Source organism: Solanum verrucosum, unplaced genomic scaffold (genome assembly GCF_900185275.1).
Source record: "Solanum verrucosum unplaced genomic scaffold, falcon-dt-bn FXZP01000115.1, whole genome shotgun sequence".
In the NCBI taxonomy this organism is placed as follows: domain Eukaryota; kingdom Viridiplantae; phylum Streptophyta; class Magnoliopsida; order Solanales; family Solanaceae; genus Solanum; species Solanum verrucosum.
In genome coordinates this window covers 531000-556051 of record NW_026020680.1, presented here as the reverse complement: position 1 = coordinate 556051, position 25052 = coordinate 531000, and the positions used below count along the sequence as shown (strand labels likewise).

At 36.8% G+C, this 25052-nt stretch overlaps 1 protein-coding gene across 1 annotated transcript; it reads left to right on the top strand.

Moving 5' to 3' along the window:
* The first annotated feature begins 2705 nt into the window (after positions 1–2705).
* Positions 2706–24856, top strand: LOC125812212 (ubiquitin-like-specific protease ESD4). Its single transcript, XM_049491737.1, has 10 exons — positions 2706–3805; positions 3950–4029; positions 4123–4216; positions 4307–4402; positions 7202–7204; positions 7250–7342; positions 7428–7547; positions 8622–8725; positions 23401–23473; positions 24218–24856. Exons 1-10 carry the CDS (start codon positions 2984–2986, stop codon positions 24278–24280), a joined length of 1548 nt encoding a protein of 515 aa, XP_049347694.1. The 5' UTR covers positions 2706–2983; the 3' UTR covers positions 24281–24856.
* Positions 24857–25052: the final 196 nt, after the last annotated feature.

The following is a 25052-nucleotide window of genomic DNA, read 5'->3' as shown; positions in this document are numbered from 1 at the left end:
ATAGGCTTATTGTCAGACATAGTATATTTTCCAATTATGAGTTGTACAATGTTGGTATTAAAGTGTTGATATGAGACTTATATTCTTGTTTTACTTTATTCTTAGTATATGCTTATGTCAAGTGGCTTGTTTAGAATTTCTTTGGACTCTATTCACCATGTCACGTCTAGAAGTAGCTTGGGTCGTGCCATTTGCTTTACTTGACTGCAAGTTGACCAGACATTACGTACAACATATACAAATGTGCAAGATCCAATCCACACCAAAGAAATCGCATCTCACTGCAGTCAAATGAATCATTTGTTATCTCATTAACTCATTTGAATTGATACTTTAGTACCCTCACTCATCAAATTTTGATTTAATTAATTACTCATATGCTGATATTGTAGGTGACAAAAATGATCAAATTCTAGGACAATTATTGATTTTCTAGCACAATAAAAAACAAACTTTTGTAGCTTTATCTACTACAAAATTTGAATATCTAGTTGTAAGTTATGGTATTCAACTGTTATGGATGATGCAAACTACGATTTATCTTATGAAGTTGTTTCTATTTTTTGTGATAATACTAGTGCCATTAGTTTATCTAAATATATTATACATCATTCTAGAGCAAAGCATATAGATATCAAGCATATATTTTATTAGAGATCAAGTTAAAAATGAATATTTTGTACTTGAATCAGTAGATTCTAAAAATTAATTAGTTGATATTTTTACTAAGTTTTTATTAGAAGAAAGATTTTGTTTCCTTAGAAGCATTCTTAATCTTATCACGTTTAAATCAAATTGATTTTGCGTATTTATTCTTTTTCCTTTTAATTATATTGTCTTTTTTCTTTAAATTCTTGTAATACTTGTATTTGACCCTTTAATTAAGACTCTCTTCTATTGTTTACTTTTTTGCATGACTTTTTATCTCCTATTTTTTCAATCATTCACTCTACCTTTTCTCCTTCTTTTTTCATTAATAAAACTCTTTCATAAATCCTTCATCCTTCTTCTTATTTATTTCCTCTTCTCTTTCTCCTTATTCTTCCATCTTTCGTCAATGACTAGAAAAAAATTTATGGGGTCTCTAAAAAATGTTGGTGATTGTTCCTCTGAAATTCTCGATCGGAACATTCTTTCTCTCTCCTTTGATTCTTTAAAGGACATATCCGACATTGCCTCATCTTCCTTAAGTAAGAGACCCCTCTCTATGAAGAAGTCGCGCTCTGATGTATCCAAATCTCTCTCTCCAAAAGACATGCAGAGGTTCTGGAGTGTCGAGCAAAAGAAGAGGTATGGAACCTATAAAAATCGGTCTGTTGTTCCTGGTCGAGTTACCAATCTAGGTCAGCTGAAAGACTCTCACATTTCTGTAAGTAATGTTCTCAAGACTCAAAAGTTGTTTCTATTCTTTAGCCTATGTGGAGTTAGATTTTATGAGAAACTTGTTTGTTTGTTTTATGTTAATCTCTGTATCTCTAAAGATAATGGTGTGAAAGTTGTATTATTACGAATTAATGTCTATTTGAGGATGTGTTTGATATTAAAATTTTTGATGTTGTCCCTTAATGAATGGTATCTAACATGAGGATTTTGAAGTATTCCTAGAAGCCATCAAAAAAACTGTTGCAAAATAAAGATTCGATCTTTAGATTTTGGCCCTCTATTTTTTTCTTTGAGAATCGTCTTTTGGCTCACATTATTGCCACCACTTTGGTTTCCTGAAAGGGTTCTCTAAGCAACATTTTGATTCGAAATATATTTATTCTCTACTTCCTTTTTAAGAAGTATAAGATAACTTGAACTATCTAATTTAAGGAATACATGACGAAAAGTATCGAGGATTTGAATGTGTCTATATCATTGCCCTATGATCTCTTCATCTTTTAGATTCTAGTGAACTCATTGGTCGATCTTTCTAGTTCAAACCTGTTGAAGTCTCTACAATGTATAAAATTCACATTTTCTAAATGTCTTAGTCGGTAAAAAATAGCACAAGAAGGTTTGAGTGATAGCAAAGATCGAATCCATCAAGGTGACCTAGATTTCTACTCACTTAGCTGCTCAGTTACTCAAGGACACAAAGGATATCAAGGTCTGATTGCTTGCTGCGGAAAATGAATGGAGGTGCTATAAGAAACTGTAGATAAGATTCTTCACATGCATAAGGCCAACATAGACATGGGAAAACTTTGGATTGCCATGATGAGTTAAAACTAGAAGGGGTCTCTACTGTGAACAAGCTGATTAAACAAGTAGACTCCCCCAAGACAATTTCTATATAAACTTTCTATTCCGACTTCTCAATTAACGTGAAACGTTCCTATAAGCACGCCGCCCACCTGTTGACCGGGCGAATCGAAGTTATTTTCCGGTCAACTGTCCACCCAATCAAGTGCAAAAAACACAGTAGAATCACGCAAGACACGCTGCTAGTGTGCTTCCTGCTCGCGAGGAAAGAAAGAAGAACTTCGCCATATTCTCAAGAATTAATATCATATATATATATAACATAAGTTTTGAAATTATATATTATATACATTTGAACATAGTTGAAAGAATGAGAAAATTCTCAAAAGTTGTCTCTCTCTCTATTTCTATTGCACTAATATTGTAATATTGAGACTTCTTAAATAGTTTGATTTTAGGACAAAAGCAGCAAAATAGTTAACTCCAATTCCCCGAGCAACCGGGAAAGCCTCTGAAACCCTTTCACCTTGCAAACAATTCTCTGCGATCTCCTGCAACTACCCTTGCCCCTTCACATTCTTCTTTCTTCCTTCCCCTCGGTGAATTCATAACTTTAACCCAAATTCAACACCATTTTTTCTTGTTTTTATTGAATTCGTTGTTTGTAATTTGGAATTTCTCTCGGTTTTCCTTTTTCTGTCTTTTTCAATTCAAATATGTGACATCTATCTATGCATGCATAGATGATTCACTGCGGTTGCCAATTTCCAGAAAAGCTCGGCAAATATCTACTTCAATGGGGGCCTTAACATGTAGCAGCCGAAAACGTGGTGATGATTTTTTCACCTCGAATTACAAAACCCCACTTTCAGTTTCCTCTAACGTTGACCACATATCCAAAAAACCTAGGCTTTCTCCATCTATGAATCAAATCCAAGGTGACCCTTTGTCCAGAAAATCAATAGCTGCAAGAATTTTCAAATACCCATCTAATATAACTCCCATAAAAAGAGAAATTCATGCTCCTTGTAGACGATTAAGAAGTGGGTCCAACTTAAACTCTAACAAAATGGGGAATTTTCTAACTCAACAGTATGATAGAGCTAAAAGAAGTGCATTTGAAACGCTGAGGTATGTGAAAAAAGATAAAGAAGTGATAAACATTGATGATGATGAAATTTGTGAAGAGGGTGTGTCTGAGGATTCAAGTGTTAAGGAATTGGGAACTGGGGTTGATGCAAAAAGGGGTCTTGCTAGTGGGTCGGGTCAGAGATGGAAGGAGAGTAATGGGGTTGTTGAAATCATGGATAATCCTGATGGTGTTAAGGATGTGGATAGGAACTTTCAGGTTTTGAGTCCTTCAGTTGTAACAGTGTCGGATGGTGTGAATTTGAAGGTGGAGAATGCAGAAAAGATGCTGGATACATTATCTTTGAGTAGCAATTTTGATTCTGCTTATTCTTCATCTTCAGTTCCTCCATATAAGAAATTGCTGGGTTTAGCTGAGAAAAGAAACGGTAATTTAAAGAGACTGCAGTTTGATATAGGGTATACTGAGAAGGTTCTTGAGACACAACATTTGTTAAGGCCTCAGAAGAATGAAGAGTATGTTAAGGAGGTAATAATATTGCTGGAGCCTTTATTATAATGTCTTTTGCATGCATTTATAGGCCTCGTTTAATTTGCAATTATATGAAAAAAAAAATCAAGCCGGGTATAAAAGCATTAGCTTATGTGTTATTTGTGGTTTATTAACTTGCAGGATGTGATTACAGAACCCTTTGTGCTTCTTGATGAGGAGGAAGAGGCTGAAGTTTCTCGTGCTTTATCTAAATCTTGCAGGTATAATTTATTTAAACTTCCATTTGTTTTCAGACTTATCCAATTATCAATTTTGCACTTTCTTTGTATGTTTTTAACGGACTTATTTCGCAGGAGGAAGGTTTTGGCGAAACATGAAAACTCCAATATAGATATTACTGGAGAGATATTGCAGTGTTTGAGTCCTGGGGCATGGTTGAACGATGAGGTAATACTTTATGTCAGTTACTGAGCTTGTAGTGGTTATAGAAAATGCTGGAATGGTGTAAGGGAATGAGGAAGTTTTCTTCTTTTGCAGGTCATTAATGTGTATCTTGAGTTACTAAAAGAGAGAGAAAGAAGGGAGCCCAAAAAGTTCTTGAAATGTCATTTCTTTAACACATTCTTTTACAAGGTCAGTTCTATGCCTTCGAAATCAAATTTGCATTTCAAAGTTATTCAGTTACTTGCTAGGTTGCGGTATAGCTGTGTGTTCAAGGATAAAGTATATCAGCCATTCTAGGTTTATATCACTCATCTTCTGCATGAATTTTCATGAATGAGGAGTGAATTTATTTCCTTCATCTTTTTATTTTTCCTGCTCATTTCACATTTCTTTGAATTGGAGTTTGTTTGTCCAAATTGTTATAAGCATCAGACTAGCTAGCTCGACCATCACAGTTATAAAAATAAATAAATAAATTGAGTATGGATTTACACAGCACACACACTCATAAAGTTACTCACCATGCTTCCCCAGTCTGCCCGTTACTTTATACTCAAAAAAGAAAAAAAGCTCTTTTATCGCAGATACCCGATAGATTGGCATGCTTGCTCATTAATCTTTTCCTGCCTTTATGACGAAATGTTTTTCTTTTATTTGATGAAGTAAAAAGCTTCTTAGTAGCCATCAAGGAGATGCTAAAGATTACTACGTTTGAGATTATAAAAAATATTGAGTTGGGACTCCTAAATATAGGTGGCTATTCAAAGGCCAGAGAGCTAACAAAATGCAAAAATTGTCAGGGGATATATTGTTCCAGCTGCATAAATTTAAAAGACTTCTAGCTTTAGTAGACTGGTCTGGAGTTGATAAACCATCAAAGCATCTTCTGCTCCTTTCTGCCTTAAATTCTAGCAAATGCAAGGGGGAATCATCCTCCATATGCTTCTGATGCATTCCAACTTTCCAGCTACTCCAACATTCAAAAGCCTCTTTGGTGGACTGTGGCATGACCCAACTGAGTCCAAAAATGGAGAGAAGCATACTCCACATATTAGTTGAAACTGTCCCTGCAGGAAAAGCTGATTTTTGGTTTCTATGGTCTTATAACACATAAAATATCTATTCAGAATCTGGATGCTTCTTTTGCTGAGGATGTCCTGAGTTAGTTAGGCTTCATGCAGGGCAGTCCAGCTGAAACATATGATATTTAGTGGCAGTTTTGTCTTTCATATTAATTTCCAAGGTCAGCAGGTCACCATTTCATTTTGTGCTAAAAAAGAAGCATATCCATCTTTGACAGAATTGTTCCCATTCCTGGTATTACCCCATTTTAGCCTGTCTTCTGACTGGGAATGTATAGTTTAGCCCTCCGGTTTAGAGAAAAGGTTGAGGAGTTCTTCATATTCCAGTCATGTATTCTCTTGAAAGTTCGTTCCAGGTGTTTCCTTCTCTTTTTTTGGGATGAAAGAGTATGTATCTAGAGATCTGAAACAGCTTAGGAATTCATCCTGTAGCTTACATCTGCTTAGCCATTTGTCTGTCCAGAATTTGATGTGCATTCCATTGCCTAGAGCAAAGTGGGAGTTTTGTGAGAATTTCCCCCACATTTTGCATATGCACTTCCAGGGGCCAACCCCATATGGAGCTTTAGATAATTTAGTACACCAGTGATTCTGGACACCATGTTTAGCATTTAAGACTTCCTTCCAAAGGACTTACTCTTCTTGTGTGTACCTCCATAGCAGGAGAGCTTTGTTGTGCATTTCCAGATTTTTATACCCAGCCTTCCTTGAGTTGTAGTCACTGTGACTTTGGACCACTTCACTACGTGAAATTTATTCCCTTGCTGTTACCTTGTCATAGGAAAGATCTTATGATTTTGTCAATATGTTTCAGGACCTTGCTTGACATAGAAAATAGGGACATGTTATATGTATGGATGTTGTCCAGGGCATTTTTGACTAGTGTAAGTCTTCCCCTCATTGAAACAAATTGTATTTGCCAAGTTTCAAGCCTCTTCTCACAATTCTCAATCATCCCTTCAGATGTCAGTAGCTTTGTATTTAGCACCTAATGGAAGCCCTAGGTAAGTGGTAGGTAGTGAACCAGTATTGCAGCATAAGATTCCTGTCAACTCCTCCAGAATTGGCATCTCATTTACAGTATGACACTCTTTAGCATGTTGATATGTAAGCCTTGCAAGGCTTCAAATACAAGCAGTGTAAGATTGAGATATAACATTTGGGACTTAATCTCCCTTTTAAACTTTATTCCCCTGATGACCTTTGGAACATATTTAGCACCTTCTTGGTGCTGTTGTTGATACTTAGAGATGATGAAGAAGCTGCTTGGAATGTACTAAGTTTTTTATAACTGAAAATTTTATGAGGGCTAATGGTGCGAAGTTCAGAACTCGGTGGATGATGCCCCTCCCCACGTGGACCCCTCTCCACTTAGATACCAGACTTCTGTTTGAACTTGTGACGTGCAATTGGAATGTACTAACAAGTGCCTGCTCTAAAATAAAATCTCATTTGTGTATCAATAACCATGTTTCCCTTTTACCTTGGCCTCAAAGAGAAGAAACCTTTGCAGGGTTTGTCCTCTTTATGATAGATTCCTTATCTGATCTGCAAGGATCATGATTACCAATTATTTCATCACCAACTATTTCTGTTCACAATGTGTTCATCAATATCTGATAGTTGCTATGCTGATCTCTGTAGAGAACCTTGTTTCTAATGCTGATTTGAAATTCAGAGTAATGCATGATCTGATTTGAGTTTCTGAGTAAAGCATGATCTGATGGTTGACACACTGGTTTTCTCAGTCAAGTTGGTCTTAGAATTTTCTTGGTAATAGTCCCTATAAGATGCCTATAATGCGCCCCTGAATTTATCCTTTTTATACAACATCATTGCATCTTACTTATCATCCCCTAAGTGAAATCTGTGTGTATAATTCTTATATAAAGTTTCTTACAAACAGAAGGTTATACCTGCTAATTGTTCTTGTGGACATTTTCTGCAATTTCAGTTAATCAGTGGCAAGGGAGGCTATAACTATCAATCTGTGAAAAGATGGACATCCCAAAGGAAGCTGGGGTACTGCCTCTTTGAATGTGATAAAGTAAGAGTTTTCATCATTCATCTCTCTTTTTTTACTTTATTTTGTTGTCTATTGTATATTGATTGATATGTCCTAATTTACTTAGATTTTTGTCCCTATCCACAAACAAGTACATTGGTGCTTAGCTGTCATCAACAAGAAGGAAGAAAAGTTCCAATATCTTGATTCACTTGGAGGAAGAGATCAGCAAGTACTGAAAGTGCTGGTATGTTTTGCATCTGCTTACCAGGAATTAGTTTTTCAAGAGAATGCATATGTGACATTTTGTTTTCAGTTCTTATCCCATTTACTTCCTTTCTGACTGTACCGTGTCAATAATTCATAATAGGTTCTATGCAGTCTGCTACGTAGTATCATTACTTAAATTGAAGCTTGAGTAGGCAGAAAAAACATTACCACCTGCATTAAGCCTTTTAATATGTTAGTAGTGATGATGATGGAATTTGCTGGTTAATAGTGGATGGAAATAGATGAGATGTTTTAATCTTGTTTATGTTGCCTCCTAAGCATATGGGGTTGCTCTGCGTTGAATTGTTGTTCATCTCCATTGGTGTCACATGATCCAATTGGTTAGGATTTTTACAAGACTGGTTTAGTATAGATAGGGTATCCTCTTCCTTTGTCACTATTTACTTTAATTTGTTCTTTTTGTTCTACTGTTCCAATTTGTTGTATTTTCCTTCCTGTCTTAATTCTTCCCAGCTTGGATGTAGTATACTGTCAGTTGTACTTGGATGTGAGCTTATACCTAATTCCTGTTGGATTTTGGTAGTGTCTAAAGAGTTTCTTGAAAAGAAAATGAGAGATAGTGCAAAAAGGTTGAGGGGTGGGCCCCGTTCTTCCGGGTTTCAAACTGTGCAGTGTGCAGCATCAATGCATCATCTCTCGGGGATTTCTTGGTTTCAGCTGTATTATACATATATATATATATATATATATATATATATATATATATATATATATAGGCTATTGTTCACTCCAGAATACACATTTAGTCCCTAGTTGAGACTTACCATAGTCTAGTGGACTAAAATGCCGGAAGATAATGTGATTTTCTTACTATGATACCATGGCGTTATGTCCTGCTTAATCTGGTAGCGACACTACTTGCAGAAAACTAAATGAATGAAACAGAAGATATAGAAAGCAAAATTCAAGAGCTCTTTTTAACACTGGTTGATGCAATTAGTGTTTGAAAAAAACGAATCTCATGTTTATTGAGTTTTCTTTTAGATTGAAGGATGTCATGATCTGGGAAAATTGGAAAATACATGTGCAGGCTAGGTACTTCATTGACGAGGTGAAGGACAAGAATGGGAAAGATATTGATATTAACTCATGGAAGCTAGAGTTTGTTGAGGACCTCCCAGAGCAAGAGAATGGGTACGTAGTACGTGAATATCTTTTTCTTAATTGATAAAGACGTAATACTTCAATCTTGTTGGTCTAACAAGTTCTACTGACATGCTGGAGGCTAGTTAAGTCCTAATTGTACGTGCTTTGCACGTGTGTATCGTGTTGATTAATATTAAATGTATATAAAAAAGAACAAATTGTTGTGTACGTTATATTATTAAAGTGTACTTAAAGAGAAACATGATGTATATATACTAATAAAGATGCACAAACAAAGATATGTATACTAATAGACCTTTGAGATCAAAACCAAAAACCTCTTAACCTTTCTTTGCCTTAACATGAAGTAATACCATTTGTGGCTTGAATCATTGTGTCATGAATCAACAAATCTAGGGAAAAATAAGAAAATAATTAGATCATTAATTGCACATCAATCAATTATATGTAACTGATAAATTAGGTCTTAGGCCTAACTCACACCCCAAAAGCTAGCTCTAAGGGAGGAGGATTGCCCAAGCCTTATAAGGAGTCCACCCATCTCATTAACCACCGATGTGAGACTTTTGTCATTCTTTAACACCCCACCTCACGCCTAGTGCTTAACATCTGGTGTGTGGGCAATTTTTGATTTTGGGGGCCCCAACATCGGGTGAGACGGGCCCTGCTCTGATACCATGTCATTATAATAAGTAGTGACTTCATTCTCACCCTGCTTAGCTTGCCATAGTTTAATTTTTAACTCAAAAATTTGAGAGGCATTTTCTACATTTGAATATGTCTCCCTAATGGCTTCCCACACTTCCTTAGCAGTGGGCAAAAAGAGATAAGATTTACCTATGACTGGTTCCATGGAATTTATTAACCAAGCAATCACGAGTGAATTCTCTGATCTCCAGGAGTTCATCTTTGGGTCTCCAACTCCCGGCTTTTTTGTCTCTCCAGTCAGATGTCCTAGCTTTCCACGGCCATCGATTGCAAGCTTTACGGACTGAGCCCATTCCAGATAGTTCTTCCCATTTAATCGATGAGAAGTTAACTGGAAGGGCATATGAGAAGCATTGCCTCCTTGTGTCATCAGATTTTCTGCAGGAGCTTCCAGAGAAGAACTTTTGTCTTCTGTTGATGTTTCAGAAAGATGCTCTCCGTGAAAGGCTGTTTTACCCATATGATATTAGGGGAAAAAGTCCCGCTTTGATACCATGAAAGTTTAGATACTGCAAAAGTATATTTTATTCATAGTGTTTGTACAGTATTTATAAGAGAACAAGTAAAGACCAATTAAACTAATCAATCCCTAATTCTTAGGAAATCCTTGAATCAAGGGATTTCCTCTAAACTATTTTCCTAGAATAATATATTCTAATCCGATATTCACAGGAGCAAATTCTAATCAAATCTGCCAGCTTTATTTGTGGAGCTGATTATAATCAAATCTGCCAGCTCAATGGTGGAGCAGATTATGACTAAATCTGCCTACTCATTCAACACTCCCCTTCAAGTTGGCATATAAATATCAAACATGCCTAACTTGCTCACAAAGGACTCAAAAGTAGTTCTGAAAAGACCTTTTGTGAAAATATCTGCAACTTATTTTGTTGTTGGCACAAAAGGAATGCACACACTTCCATCTTCAATCTTCTCTTTTAATGAAGTGTCTGTCCACTTCAACATGCTTTGTTCTATCATGTTGAACTGGATTATGAGCAATGCTTATGGCAGCCTTATTGTCACAATACAACTTCATTGGAAAACTCACAGGTCTTCTTAGTTCTTCCAAAAATCTCGAGCCACAATATTTCACAAATTCCGTGTGCCATGGATCGATACTCAGCCTCAGCACTACTTCGGGCCACCACATTTTGCTTCTTACTTCTCCATGTCACCAAATTTCCCCAAACAAATGTACAATATCCAGATGTAGACCTCCTATCAATAGATGAACCAGCATCCGTATAAGCCTCAACACTTCTTTGCTTGTTCTTCTTGAAGAACAACCCTTTCCCAGGTGAACTCTTTAGATACCTTAGGATTCGATACACAGCTTCTTGGTGTTCTTCTCGTGGAGAATGCATGAACTGACTGACTAGGCTCACATCAAAGGAAATATCAGTTCTAGTATGTGACAAGTAAATCAACTTGCCTACCAATCTCTGATATTGGCCCTTATCAATCAATTTTCCTTCCTTTACAAACTTCAAATTTGGATCAATTGGAGTTTCAATTGGTCTACAACCACTCATTCCTGTTTCTTTTAACAGATCAAGAACATACTTCCTTGGTGACACTATAATTCCTTTCTTCGATCGTGCAACCTCCATGCCAAGAAAGTACTTTAGCGGGCCTAAGTCCTTTATCTCAAATTCTGAGGCAAGACGTTCCTTTAGATTTTTTATCTCAACCACATCATCTCCTGTGAGGATAATATCGTCAACATACACTATAAGAATGGTTGTTTTTCCTTCCAGTCAATGTCGAGTAAACATTGTGTGATCTACTTGTCCCTGCACATACCCTTGCTTTTTCACAAATTGAGTAAACCTTTCAAACCAAGCCCTTGGAGATTGTTTTAGACCATAAGGAGATCTTCTAAGCATGCATATCTTTGACTTGTACTTCCTTTCAAAACCTGGTGGGGGATCCATATAGACTTCTTCCTCTAACTGCCCATTCAAGAAAGCATTCTTCACATCCAACTGCTGAAGAGACCAGTCGAGATTTACTGCGATTGTCAACAGAACTCTAATTGAGTTTAGCTTAGCTACTGGAGCAAACGTCTCGAGATATTCAATGCCATATGTCTGCGTGAATCCCTTAGCTACTAGGCGGGCCTTATACCTTTCCAAGGATCCGTCTGATTTGAATTTGGTGGTGAACACCTATTTACAACCCACTGGTTTCTTTCCCTCGGGTAAATACACTAACTCCCATGTCTCATTTTTTTCAAGAGCTCGCAATTCCTCCAAAATAGCCTCCTTCCACTCGGGAACTTGTAGAGCATCCTGCACATTTGTTGGAATCTCCACACTAGAGAGTTGTGAAGTAAAGGCTGAATAACTAGGAGACAACTTTTTGTAGGACACAAACATAGACATAGGATATTTAGAAGAAAATCTAACACCTTTGCGTTTCGCAATAGGTAGATCTAGATCTAAGGAATTAGAACTAGAATTAGTTGAAAGAGTACCTTGAATTACAGTAAGGTCTTGTGGGACTGATTTTTGATAGTGTTGAGAATCTTCGGTCTTTTTTTCTTGAGTTCGGTTCCTTCTCGAATACACCTGCATTTCTGTTTTTTGTTCTCTATTCCCATTTTTATTTTTGTCATTTGAAGGCGCTACAGGTTCAAGTTCAATTTCTGAGTTTTTATCATTTAAGTCATTTTGGTCCTTATCATCTCTTGGATCACACTTATTTATATCTTCTCATACATCTGTCACATCAGCATTTATTGTAATATCAGGCTCTTCATTTTCTTGATATCTAGTTTCCTCAATATCACAAAAAAAGAATCTTCACCTACATGATACTCCCCTTGAAGATGAGTAGTAAAATAGAGTTGCGACTCAAAGAAAGTTAGGTCCATTGTGACAATTATCTTCCTAGCATGTGGATCATAACACTTATATCCCTTTTGGCTTGGGGGCATATCCTACAAAAATACACTTCTTAGCCCGCGGTTCAAGTTTACTACGATTATGGACATGAACAAATGTTGTACAACCAAAAACCCTCAGAGGCAGATCTATAGTTAACCTAGAACTAGGAAAACTTTCTTTGAAAACTTTAAAAGGTGTCTTAAATTCAAGAGGGCGAGATGGCATCCTATTAATAAGGTAAGTGGCAGTCAAGAGAGCCTCTCCCCAAAGGTGTTGTGGAACTTTACTAGTAAACATTAAAGCTCTCGTTACCTCTAAAAGGTGTCTATTCTTTCTTTCGGCGATACCATTTTGTTGAGGTGTATCTGGGCAAGAGCTTTGGTGTACTACCCCAGTTTTTCTAAAAAAACTTCCTAATTGTTCATTAAAAAATTCACGGCCATTGTCACTCCGAAAAATCTTGATTTTCTCATTGAACTGTGTTTCCACCATGACATAGAAAGTCTCAAACACATTTTTAACCTCAGATTTGTCCTTCAATAAAAAAACCCAACTCAATCTAGTATGATCGTCAATAAAAGTTACAAACCACTGTTTCCCAAACATTGTTGAGATTCTAAACGGACCCCAAACATCACTATGAATCATTGTAAAAGGTTTTGAAGCCTAATATCTTTGAGAAGGAAAAGAAGATCGGTGATGCTTAGCCATTTCACAAAATTCACATTGGAATAAGGATGGATTTTTATTTCTAAATAACTGAGGTAACAAATGTCTTAAATAATAAAAACTTGGATGTCCAAGCCTATAGTGCCAAAGCATGACTTTATTCAAAACAAAAGTAGAGTTCAAACAAATAGGAGTCAGTTGTAGTGAGTTGTTCCCGTTGTCAAGAAAATAAAGACCTCCTGATTCTCTAGCACTGCCAATCATCTTCCCCGAGACCTTTTCCTGAAATTCACACAAATCGAAATCAAAAATAGCACGACAATTAAGAGAACGGGTTAATTTATTGACAAAAACTAGATTCAAGAGAGCTTTGGAACATGAAGAGTATCATGAAGTATAAGAGATGGTGATAGCTTAATAGTTCCTTTTCCAGCAATTGCAGAGAAGGAACCATCAACTATCTTGATTTTACTGTTCCCTGCACAAGGAGTGTAAGTAGAGAAAAAACGGGAACTTCCAGTCATTGGTCACTAGCTCTGATACCATGTTAAATTATGTCTTAGGCCTAACTCACACCCCAAAAGCTAGCTCTAAGGGAGGAGGATTGCCCAAACCTTATAAGGAGTCCACCCATCTCATTAACCACCGATGTGGGACTTTTGTCATTCTTTAACACCCCACCTCACGCTCAGTGCTTAGCATCTAGTGCGTGGGCAATTTTGATTTTTTGGGGGCCCCAACATCGGGTGAGACGGGCCCTGCTCTGATACCATGTTAAATTAGGTCTTATGCCTAACTCACACCCCAAAAGCTAGCTCTAAGGGAGGAGGATTGCTCAAGCCTTGTAAGGAGTCCACCCATCTCATTAACCACCGATGTGGGACTTTTGTCATTCTTTAACAGTAACCTTAACATATTTAAATTCTAACAGATTATATGATCTAAAAAGAACAGAATTTGAAAAGAGAAAAGTACTATCGAGTATAGTGTCTTAAGGAGATTTTATTTAAAACTCATCAGTGCGATTATTTTATAGACAACTACATTTCTTAAATCTAATATGATTTTATTTGCCTGCAAATTAGAAGATAGTATTTAATATTAACTCTATTTCTTAAAAAATGAATAAAAGGAAATAATTAGATATTTATGATTTTTCCCGTTAGTAGTGTTGTTTATGTATGACGCTAGCTTCACTTTATATTCTATTATACATACTTAAGAAAATTGCCAATCAAGTTATAGGAATATAAGCCCTAACTTGGATAGAAAGTAACTGAAAGCCTATTTATTTTTTTGTAGCTCTAAATGATTGAAATTCTATTGCAAGTATGATGGCAAATTGTGACTTCAAAAGCTTGTTTATTAGGTTTAGAACATATTAGCTTGAATAGCGTGCATTTTTTAAGTTGAAGTACTATTATTTTAGATTAAAACATTCAATTCTTTTAACTGACCTCTTTCTTTAATATTTTAATTCTTTTGTTTAACATAATTTAAGTAAGATTTATGTAAGACAAAAATATTGATTTTAAAGTTTTAAATGTTAGGACTTTTAATACAAGTTCAAATATGGAATGATTGAAGAAACTCTTATAAATTATAGTGATTCTCTATCTTTTGGAGAAAAGTTAGAAGCCCTTACTTTGGGACCAAGTCATTTTTCTCTATAAATAAAAGGGTTCTCTTCATTGTAAATCATACCTCAAGGGAAATAAGCACTACTCTCTTCTCTATTCAAACAGTAGTTGGGAGTTGTTTGATGTGAGGTATAAGGTATAATAATCTCGGAATAAAATGCAGGATCATTTTATCTTGCGTTTGGTTGGAGGTATTAGGTAATCCTTGGATTATTTATCCCACCATTTATACCATAGTGATGAGATAAGTTATACCATATACATGGTGAAATAACTTATTTCAGGATAACTTATCTCAGGATAATTAATCTCCGGATAACTTGCTTCCAACCAAACGACCCCTTAGTATTAGAATAGTACTCTACTTTTAGACAATTGTCATAAGGAACACATGGACATTATCTAATCAGAATTGCAAAAACAATTTCAACCCATGTTAAATTTGAAAAACCAAACATAAGAACACTAGATTAAACTAGTACCAATGATTTCTTCTTCTTTTTCTAGCAAGCAAAAAAACTAGTATTACTGTTTTCTTCTTCTTCTTCCTTTTTTTCTAGCAAGCAAATAAACAACAACAACATACCCAATGAAATCCGCCAGAGCTGAGTTTTCCAACTGCATTTTCTATCTATTTGAGATTCACTTTTGCCAAAGGGTATACTCATATATTTGGGCTAGAATACAAAGATTTTTTCTCTCGTGGCTAAAATAAAATGTCTGCCTTTTTCTATCTATGGCCGTCGTTCACCATTGGCCTCTTGATCAGTTGGATACTAAGAATGTTTTTCTCCACGGTAGTCTTGAGGAAGAAGTCTATGGAGTAGCCATCGGGTTTTGTTGCTCAAGAGGAGTCTAGTGGTCTTGTATGTCCATTGTGCATTTCACTCTATGGTCTGAAACAATCTTCTCAAGCTTGGTTTGGGAAGTTCAACACTTCGCTCAGGAGTTTGACATGACTCATAGTGGAGATGGTCACTTTGTGTTTTATCGATGGATTGCATCAAATTCAGTATTTTATTGGAGGACTAAACACATTGGGATTAACTGTCATGTTGTCAAAGAAAAGATACTCTCAGGAGATATTGTTACCAAATTTGTAAAGTTAAGTCGAGTGATTGCATGCACCAGTTTGAGGGAGAGTGTTAGAATAGGAGTAAGAACAAGAATAGTTTCCTACTTGGAAAAGGATTGTAATGTAGTGTGCTAGCTGAAAAAGGAGTTCTCTTTTTTTTTTTCTTTTTTTTTTTTTGAAGTAAGATGTATTAGAAAGGCATCAAGGAGATGCAAATTACATAAAAGCATGGTTAACTCATGAGAACCAAAACACCTATTTAATCAGGGAGTTAACCACAAGCAAAAGAATGATCGCTAAGCCATGTTGAGGGAACTAATGAAATCTAAGAGGGGTAATATATCATTTACAGGGGATAAGTTGCTCCAATGGAAGAGATTAATAAGGCAAAAGGATTTCAAACTGCTAATTGGAGTTGAGACACCATCAAAACATCTGAGATTCCTTTCCTTCCAAGTACACCAAAAAATACATGATGGAATCATCTGCCAGGTCTTCTTGATGGGCCTATCAACTTCTCTAAGACTCCAACTTCCAACTACTTCTTTGACACTTCGCGGGAGAATCCAGTTGATACCAGCAATTGAAATAAACATATTCCAAAGAGCTGCTGCCACTGGACAGTGCAGAAACAAATGATTCACTGATTCCAGGCTATTGAGGCACATGAAGCATCTGTTTACTAGCTGAAGTTTCCTCCTATTTAGATTGTCCAGGGTTAGGGTAGTATTCTTGAGGGTAGTCTAGGTGAAACACTTGATTTTAGGGGGTAGTCTAATCTTCCAAATCAGTTTCCATGGCCACTGGTCTATCATGTCATTGGAAGAGCACAACTTATGGTATCCTTCCTTCACTGTGTATATTCCTTTTTCAGAGTTGCCCCATTTTAAGCTATCAGGCAAGTGAGGGGTCATTGAGGCTCCTTTCGGAGTTCTAAAAAAATCAAAGAGTTCATTAAGCTCCCTTTCTTGAAAATTCCTTCTAAAGCGAGGTGCCCATATTCCACCTTCTCTGTTTTGAGCCACTGAAGAGTGTGTGCCAGAGGAGCCTCTGTAAATAGGAGCGTGGGATACATTGAGAGGTTGATTGTTAAGCCACCTGTCTTCCCACCCAAAATTAACTGAGTTACCATTTCCAATCCTGAAGGACAGCTGAAAAAGGAGTCTAATATAATGTCTATAAATAGGGTCTCAATGTAATAATGTAGATACACAATTTTCATAATATTCTTCTCCAATATTTCTCACGAGTAATAACCTAAATCGTAGCATTTTACCTGGAACAAGCATATATAAGAAATATACAGTTTGTAAATCATCAACAATAGCTTGTTTCAATCAACTTAGCAAATTCATGTATGAAAACTATATTCAAGTTGTTTAAATAATCACATCGTTAGGGTCTTTATACAACATTAGTTTTTCTTACAAGGTGCACCAGGTCTAACGATCTGACGTTAGATAATGGCGAACTGGCAAAGTTAACTTCTTGAAATAGTTTATTCATAATACCTCATATATTCATTTTCTTCTTATGTCAACTTCATATTCAACAATATATAATAACTCGGAAGTAGCATAAATTCAAGAGTAATCAGAATGTAAGCTCATGGTAAAAGCGATTTTGTACATTTTCGAATATTTGATGATACCATTGTTTGTCCGTGTGCAAGAAAAATAAATTTCTGGATAAATCATTTCAATGCAAAAGACAAATCTAAAACATGCTATAGTTGAAAATCAATCCAACCTTGCTTCCAAGGATTATGTCGCAAAAAATTTAATAATCTTAAATCACAGCATAATGTTTAGATGCTATTTATCCCAAAAACTCATGAACTCTAAATAATTCTAGACATAATACCATCTCTTCAATAGACCACCACCACTACTGCTTCAACCAAAATTTTCTATCTTAAGAAGATGATATCAACAATCTTTACAAACAGGCTATGATGTGGAACTTCAAATTAACAAGAAAGTTACTATCCCCTAGTTTTAATACCAAAATTAGCCTTTTAGGTTGTTTCCCCAAAGTTCGAACTCCTAAAAGAAATTCCAGATTTTATTTAATCTTAAATCCCAGTTATTATGATTACTTCTCCCAACCAGAGGATGAATTCACAGTGAATATATATGTCAAGAACTTGCTTGTAAAAGTCATGAATGGAGGAAAGTGATTGGGTCTCCAAAATAGTGATCGCCTCTGCAATCTTCCTCTTATCTTCCCTTCTCTCTCATGTGTATCTTATACCTCTTGTTTTTTTTCTTCTGAAAATCACTCTTGCTGGACAGCTTGGTTTAAAACCAGCAGCGCTACTTTTATTCTTTGCTGATTGAATTGGAGCACTTTGAGAGACTTCGGGTATTGTAGGAATATTAGGATTGAGGAAGTAAAGTGTGCTATAAGTGGAAGGAGCATGAGAAAAGTAACAGGACCAGATGAGATTCCGATGGAGTTTTGGAAGAGCATGGATAGAGGTGGAGTTTTTCAGACAACTAAGATGCCCGAGAAATGGAGGTGGAGTACAATGGTTTTATTGTACAAGAACAAGGGTGATATACAAAATTGCAACAACTCTAGGGGTATTAAGTTGTTAACTCACACTATGAAAGTTTGGGAGAGAGTGGTGGAGATGAGAGAGAGGAGTGCATCTATTTTCGAGAATTAGTTTGGATTCATGCCAAGGCGAGCGACAACAAAAGCTATCCAACCTATAAGGAGACTTGATGGAAAAATATCGAGAAAAGAATGACTTCTATATGGTGTGTATTGACCTTGAGAAGGCCTATGATAAAGTTTCGAGGGAAGTGGTGTATCTGTGGCCTATGAAGCGTGGGTAAAAACCGTGGGAGGAGACTCGGAGCACTTCCTATGGAGATGGGGTTACACTAGGGGTCAACCCTTGGTTAGTTTCTATTTGCCTTTGTGATGGATGTATAGACTCGAGGCATTCAAGATGTTGTGTCGTGGTGTATGTTATTTGTGGATGACATAGTATTGAATGATGAGACACGCAGTGGAGTGTATTCTAATAAGAGGTGTGGAGGCAGACTTTGAAGACTAAAGGGTTTAGGCTTAGCAAGATTTAGATAGAATATGTGGAGAGCAAATTCAATGATGCGATGCATGAGGTAGGCGTGGAAGTGAGGCTTGACACACAAGAGGGACAAACTTAAGTATCTTGGGTCTATGATCCACGGTAGTGGGGACATCGACGATGATATCACACATCGTATTGGTGTGGCGTGGATGAAGTGAAGGCTTGCCTCTAAAGTCTTGTGTGATAAAAAAGTACCTTGAGAGCTACTGCATAAGAGAGGGGGTTTTACCCTATGCACACCCAAAGGTTAGCGGTTGTGCGTTTTCCTTATCATAAGAAAGTTACCACTGAACCTCAAAGGTAAGTTTTAGAAAGTGGTAGTTAGACCGACATTGTTGTATGGGATGGAGTGTTGGCCAGTCAAGAACTCCCATGTCCAGAAGATGCATGTTGTGGAGATGAGGATGTTGAGGTGGATGTGTGGTCATACTAGGAACGATAAGATTAGAAATAAGAGTATCCAAGATAAGGTAGGTGTAGCCTCTGTGGTGGACAAGATTAGGGAAGCAATACAGAGATGGTTTGGACATGTGAATAGGAGATGCATAAACTCGCTAATGAGAAGGTGCGAGAGGTTGGTTATAGAAGGTGCGAGGAGAGACAGAGGTAGGAGTATTTATGAGAGGTGATAAGGCAGTACGTGACCCTAGATTGGAGGGTGTGTAGGACACGTATTAGGGTAGAAAGGTATTAGGGTAGAAGGGTAGTAGGAAGTGTAGTGTTGTCTTTCTTAGGGTGGCTAATTGTTTTTGATTGTCCTTAGAAGAATAATCTATCCTAGTATGTTGTTTATGGTATTTTGACTATCACATCATTATATTGTTGTTTTTGGCTACTTTTGCATTGTTCCTTGTTATTTGCTATTTTCTCTTTATTGTCTTCTTCTTTTTATACCGGGATTTGTTGCACTTGAGCTAAGGGTCTTTCGGAAACAGCCTCTCTACCTCCACGAGGTAGTGGTAAGGCATGCGTACATTATACCCTCCCCAGACCTCACTTGTGGGATTATTGTGTGATTTCACTGGGTATGTTGTTGTTGCTGTAATGAACTCAATTTGAATGTAACAATAACCAACTTCTCAACTATTATAATAAGACTAGGGTTCAATTACAAATCTAGTAACGAAATGCAAAAACTCAATTAGCAAAAGCCCAAACAGAAATATTGAACGTAAGAACTAGGGATTGATAGAGCTAGAAGGGAGATGAGAAGCTTAGACTTATAGAATGGAGATGAGAGGAATCAGACTCTTTACTCAACAATTTGCTTCAGCCTATTTTCCCTGGAATGTGCTATTTATCAACCTGGATCCCACACATAACCCCTTAATATTGTATTGGGCTGTTTTGGTATATCTGGTCTCGGCCCATTCATAACAATACCACTGACTCCAATAAGAACCCTGTCCTCAAGGTTCGAGTAAGCATGAGCATCCACTGGTACAGTTAGATTGGTAAGCAACAACGAAGCAACTTGGTTGGCAGCCTGGAGTATTATAGACATGGTTGCATCAGTCTTGCTCAGTAGCTGATTAAAATGGCAGAGATGTGTACTAATGTGAGATGTATCCAAAAGAGCAATACACCTAATGATATCGCCCAAACTTGTCGAAAGACCAATACACCTAATGATATCACCGAAACTTGTTGAAGCACTATTGGCAGCCACATTAAGGATCTTTATCATATTTTCTAGCAGCACTTCACTCAGATGGCTAATAGGAGATGTAATGCCCTTGTCATTACATTCTTCCTTAGCATTAATCCATTTTCTATCAAATGAAATATTCCCATAAGTGACCAAAATGTAGGTAGTAGTGTCAGATAACGGGATGCTGAGAATTTCATCAAGGTTACTGTTAGGATCAAAAGGAGGTCCAAGAGCACTTGAAATATGGTAAAGATGACACTTCATAACATGCTCAGACTCGTCGAATCTAGAATTATTCACCTCGAAGTACTGAGCAACAGTTGTTAAAACTCTCCTTCCACCAAATCTCTCCACTAGAACTAAGACATGATGTAATCTATGGCGTGCAGTCGACTCTACTATCTCTATGACTTCTTAAAGTGTGTAACTAGCAGAGTGCAGAACCTTCACCTTATATACACTCCTTAATACTTTTACCTCCCATACCTGTAACATGCCAACAATAGCAGTGATATAGTGAAGATGCAAGGCTGATGTTTGCTGGAAGTTGGCCAAGAAAACAACATGTGTAATTGCATAATATTCAGCGAAGACTAGTGAATATGCAATTAAAAGACATGTTAATGCAGTGCAGTTATTGACAACAGAGAACCCCTTGAACCAGGACTTTACACTGCCTAGTTGTCCGGGATCCCACACTCTACTCATACGATTTGAATACGCAAATAAGAGAAACGTGTCAGTACATCTCAACAATAGTAGTTCCTTCACGTTCTCTATATAACCTGTAAGAGCCATGAACCCGAAACATATGCCCGGATCCCATACACAAAGATCCACTGTAGTTAACGGAATGGTTACAATAAGCATAAGAAAATTAGCAGCAGGATCAAATGGAAATTGACTCAAAATATATTGACCATTAAATCCCCCAATAGATTTTCCATTTTCAGCGGCAGAAAGCAATCCCACAGAATGCATAGCACTTGTCGATATGGCACTCTCATTCTCCAAAAAATATTTATCAAGAAATAAATCTTCCGTACCCACTCTAAAGGTCTCTATATCAGTTTTCCATTTACGAGAGCCACTACTAAGAGAGTCAAGAAATACATACCTCGTTGGCATAGCTTGTTTGAGATGTTCATTCGCCATCATAACTTCACGACCAACAAGAGGAACTAACAGTGGTACCCCAGTCACAATTGGATATACTATGTCATTAATTCACAAACGCGTATTCGACATCATAGTTCCCTTCTTAGAAAAAAGAACCAGAGTACCAGATGCATCCCTTTGAGGAGATGTGTCAAACAAAGCTACAGTATCTGGTGAATTTTCCTCCACATTATTAGATCCTTTCGTATCATTTAACACCGAAGTAGGGACCTTGGTTTGCATATTAACATATTCGCAGAATCTATCGTTAGGTTCAGGAATGTCAGAGCTTACAATTGTGTGTAAAATTTCATCGAACACCTGACCTTTTGTAATGGAAGAAGGTTCCTGTACCAAATCTGCTCCGACTGATTTTGCATTCCCAATTTGAGGAGTTCCCATGCCTTCAAGAGTCACAATCTCAGCATTACTTCCAGTAAGCAATGCCAAGGAATCCACATTGGTATACTTCTCAGGCAATGTCTCGAGAATATGGTCTGCCTTCGTGTTCCCACTTGTGAAGGCATCTTCCAAGTCAGATGATTGTGTAACGACTTAAATCTACATCTGCAGAGGCAGAGGTTGTCGGAGGAACAAATGTAGCATAGCGCACATAGTCAAAATAGGCGCGTGAAGTATCTGCCATACTCACCGAAGCTGTGAAGGTTCGTTGGGGAAATCGAATAAGCAATTTTTCCGTAAAATGCTTCCAATCAAAGAATTGCTTGTTACGATGCAACCAAGTAAACCAAATAAGAGCTTTACCATCAAGGTAGAAGTAAGGAAGAGGTAGCCAGTCCTTCTTGGAGAAGCCAAGGCAGGCAAAATACTGCTCGGCCCGAAGAATCCAACCCACTGGGTCGTTGCCACCACTGAATCGATCTAATACCACCATTACAATTTGGAATACAAACAATGAAAGCACCAATGTAATGAACTCAATTTGAATGTAACAATAACCAACTTCTCAACTATTATAATAAGACTAGGGTTCAATTACAAATCTAGTAACGAAATGCAAAAACTCAATTAGCAAAAGCCCAAACAGAAATATAGAAATATTGAACCTAAGAACTAGGGATTGATAGAGCTAGAAGGGAGATGAGAAGCTTAGACTTATAGAATGGAGATGAGAGGAATCAGACACTTTACTCAACAATTTGCTTCAGCCTATTTTCCCTGGAATGTGCTATTTATTAACCTGGATCCCACACATAACCCCTTAATATTGTATCAGGCTGTTTTGGTATATCTGGTCTCGGCTCATTCATAACAGTTGCTGACTGGCTTTTCTCTTTTTATTTTTTATTTAAGTTGTTTCTCTTTTTTAATTTCTAAGTTTTTAGTTATTATTGTTGTTAAGGAGGTGAGTTATAACTTAGGACGTAAGTAGTTTAATGGGTTGGGTTAGGTAATTTAATTGGTTACTTGTTTTAAATGGGCGAAGCCCCAATTCTTTAAGTCATTACATTTATTTAGCTTGTTTTTTGTTAAATACACTAACATTGGAGGGCAAATGGATGGGAACTTGAATTTTTGTGCTTTTAAAGTTCTAGTGACTGCAAAGAGAAGCCGATCAAATGAAACATCAAACTATATTAAGTTTTGTTAAACGATTGGGAAGGTCTAATTAAATTGACCCTAAATTTTGTTACAATAGCGTGCCCAATCTATTTTTTAGCTTGTTAGGGTTGCAAGAAATATGAATCAACTTTGTATACTATTGGTGCTTGATTTTCTACTGACTGACTTCTGTGGATGAAGTTTGTTGACTAATCATACTGATAAAAGCTGTCACTATGTACAGGTTTGACTGTGGTATGTTCATGCTCAAGTATGCTGATTTCTACAGCAGAGATATAGGACTCTGTTTCAGTCAGGTAAAACAATGTACTGGAATACTCTTTTTGCAGCTCTGGATGAAAATTGAAAATGATGAGGCTAACGGTTCAAAACCGGGTTTTGAGTAGGAAGGGGAACACGTGTGTGTGTGTGTACATACATATATGTATTGCATATGTACAAACACAACACACATGCAATATATATGCGTGCGTATATGTTTTGGGGGTGGGTGGTTGGGTTATTATACCAAAATATTTCCACTTTAGGTTTCTTGATTTTAAGAATATGACTTTTGATCTTCCTGTGCTATGTTAGAATGCCAATAACTCTCCAAGAGCTGTGTATAATTCACTGGTTCTCTTCTCTCACTCTCTCTGAAAACTCTCACTTTGTTTCCATGTTCACCAATTTCTTGGCCATGAACAACTTCCTTGTTTGCCCATTCTTTCGTACATGTTAATACTTCTTTTGGGTTATAAAGAACTCCATCTCTACCATTGAGATGAAAATGGTTGTAATTTCTTTCTTAAGCAAGTGCTAGTACCAAGCAGCTGGCTTGTCCTAACTTTTAGAAGCTTAGTTTTCCTACTGCTCACCTTGTTCTTTGTGATAGAAGTGTTTTCTTGTTTTCCCTTGTGGACAATGATTTTTGTTTTTGCTAATATGTTTTTAAGATACCTAGGGACCTGGGTGGTGGTAGCTGGTGTAGTCCTTGTGACTGATTTTTTGCAAGAAACATGCTTATTGAAACTATAGATAATGTTGCCCTTTCCTTGTAGGAGCACATGCCATATTTCAGGTCTAGGACTGTCAAGGAGATCTTAAGGTTGAAAGCTGAGTAAAAAACCTGAACATGCTCTTTGCTGCAATTTCAAATATCCCGTGTGAGCAACAGAGTGGACTATGGAGTTTGTTGGAATGATTGATGCATTGCTAACAATTTCCTGAAGGCCTTGTCTGATTTGTATATTTGGTGGTTTGACTGTCTAATGAAGACATGATTTTGTAGGTTGAGGTTTGAAGGGCTTTAGTTTCTGTTCTTAATTGTTTCCTTTTTAGGTAGGTCTTTAGAATTCTCAGATATAGCATCCAGCTGTCTTTTGGAGAAAGCTTAGAACAATTGAGGAATTCCTTACTGACCATTTAACTTTCTCTACTCATGAAGATGGACTGGAAAGCAAGCTCAAAGTTGTAATGTATGAAATTGTTTCTTTCTTCAGTAAAGAGGAAGTTCAAGATTTCTGTTGTTTGATCTGTTTAAGTATGCATAGGCATGTGTTGCACACGTTGGGGTTACATTCTCATCACCAGGAAAGGTTTATTCAGTTTATATTTCGTGTTGTCAAGCTTGCATCTTGGTTGGGTTCAATTTGTTTCTCATTCCAAAAGTCAGAAGTAGAGAGCTCTCTTTTTTGAAATGTTTATGTTTTTTCTTTCCTTGAATCCAAGGATTTTTCAACGTTTAAGTTTGATCAGTTAATATCATCCCTTTTGCGATGAATAATTGGTCACGGACTGGGCATATTAGCAGCGAGTGGGATGAATGGAACTGATGAACTAGCTTGAATATTTGCTGAAACACAATGAAGTATCATATAGCAGTTAAAGTGAAAC

What these genes read in the sequence shown, in the direction of transcription:
- LOC125812212 (XM_049491737.1), top strand. Translation starts at nt 2,984, where the DNA reads ATGGGGGCCTTAACATGTAGCAGCCGAAAACGTGGTGATGATTTTTTC. An exon ending in GCTTTATCTAAATCTTGCAG is followed by an intron (nt 4,030 to 4,122) that starts GTATAATTTATT and finishes CTTATTTCGCAG; the next exon opens with GAGGAAGGTTTTGGCGAAAC. An exon ending in TAGGACTCTGTTTCAGTCAG is followed by an intron (nt 23,474 to 24,217) that starts GTAAAACAATGT and finishes CTTTCCTTGTAG; the next exon opens with GAGCACATGCCATATTTCAG.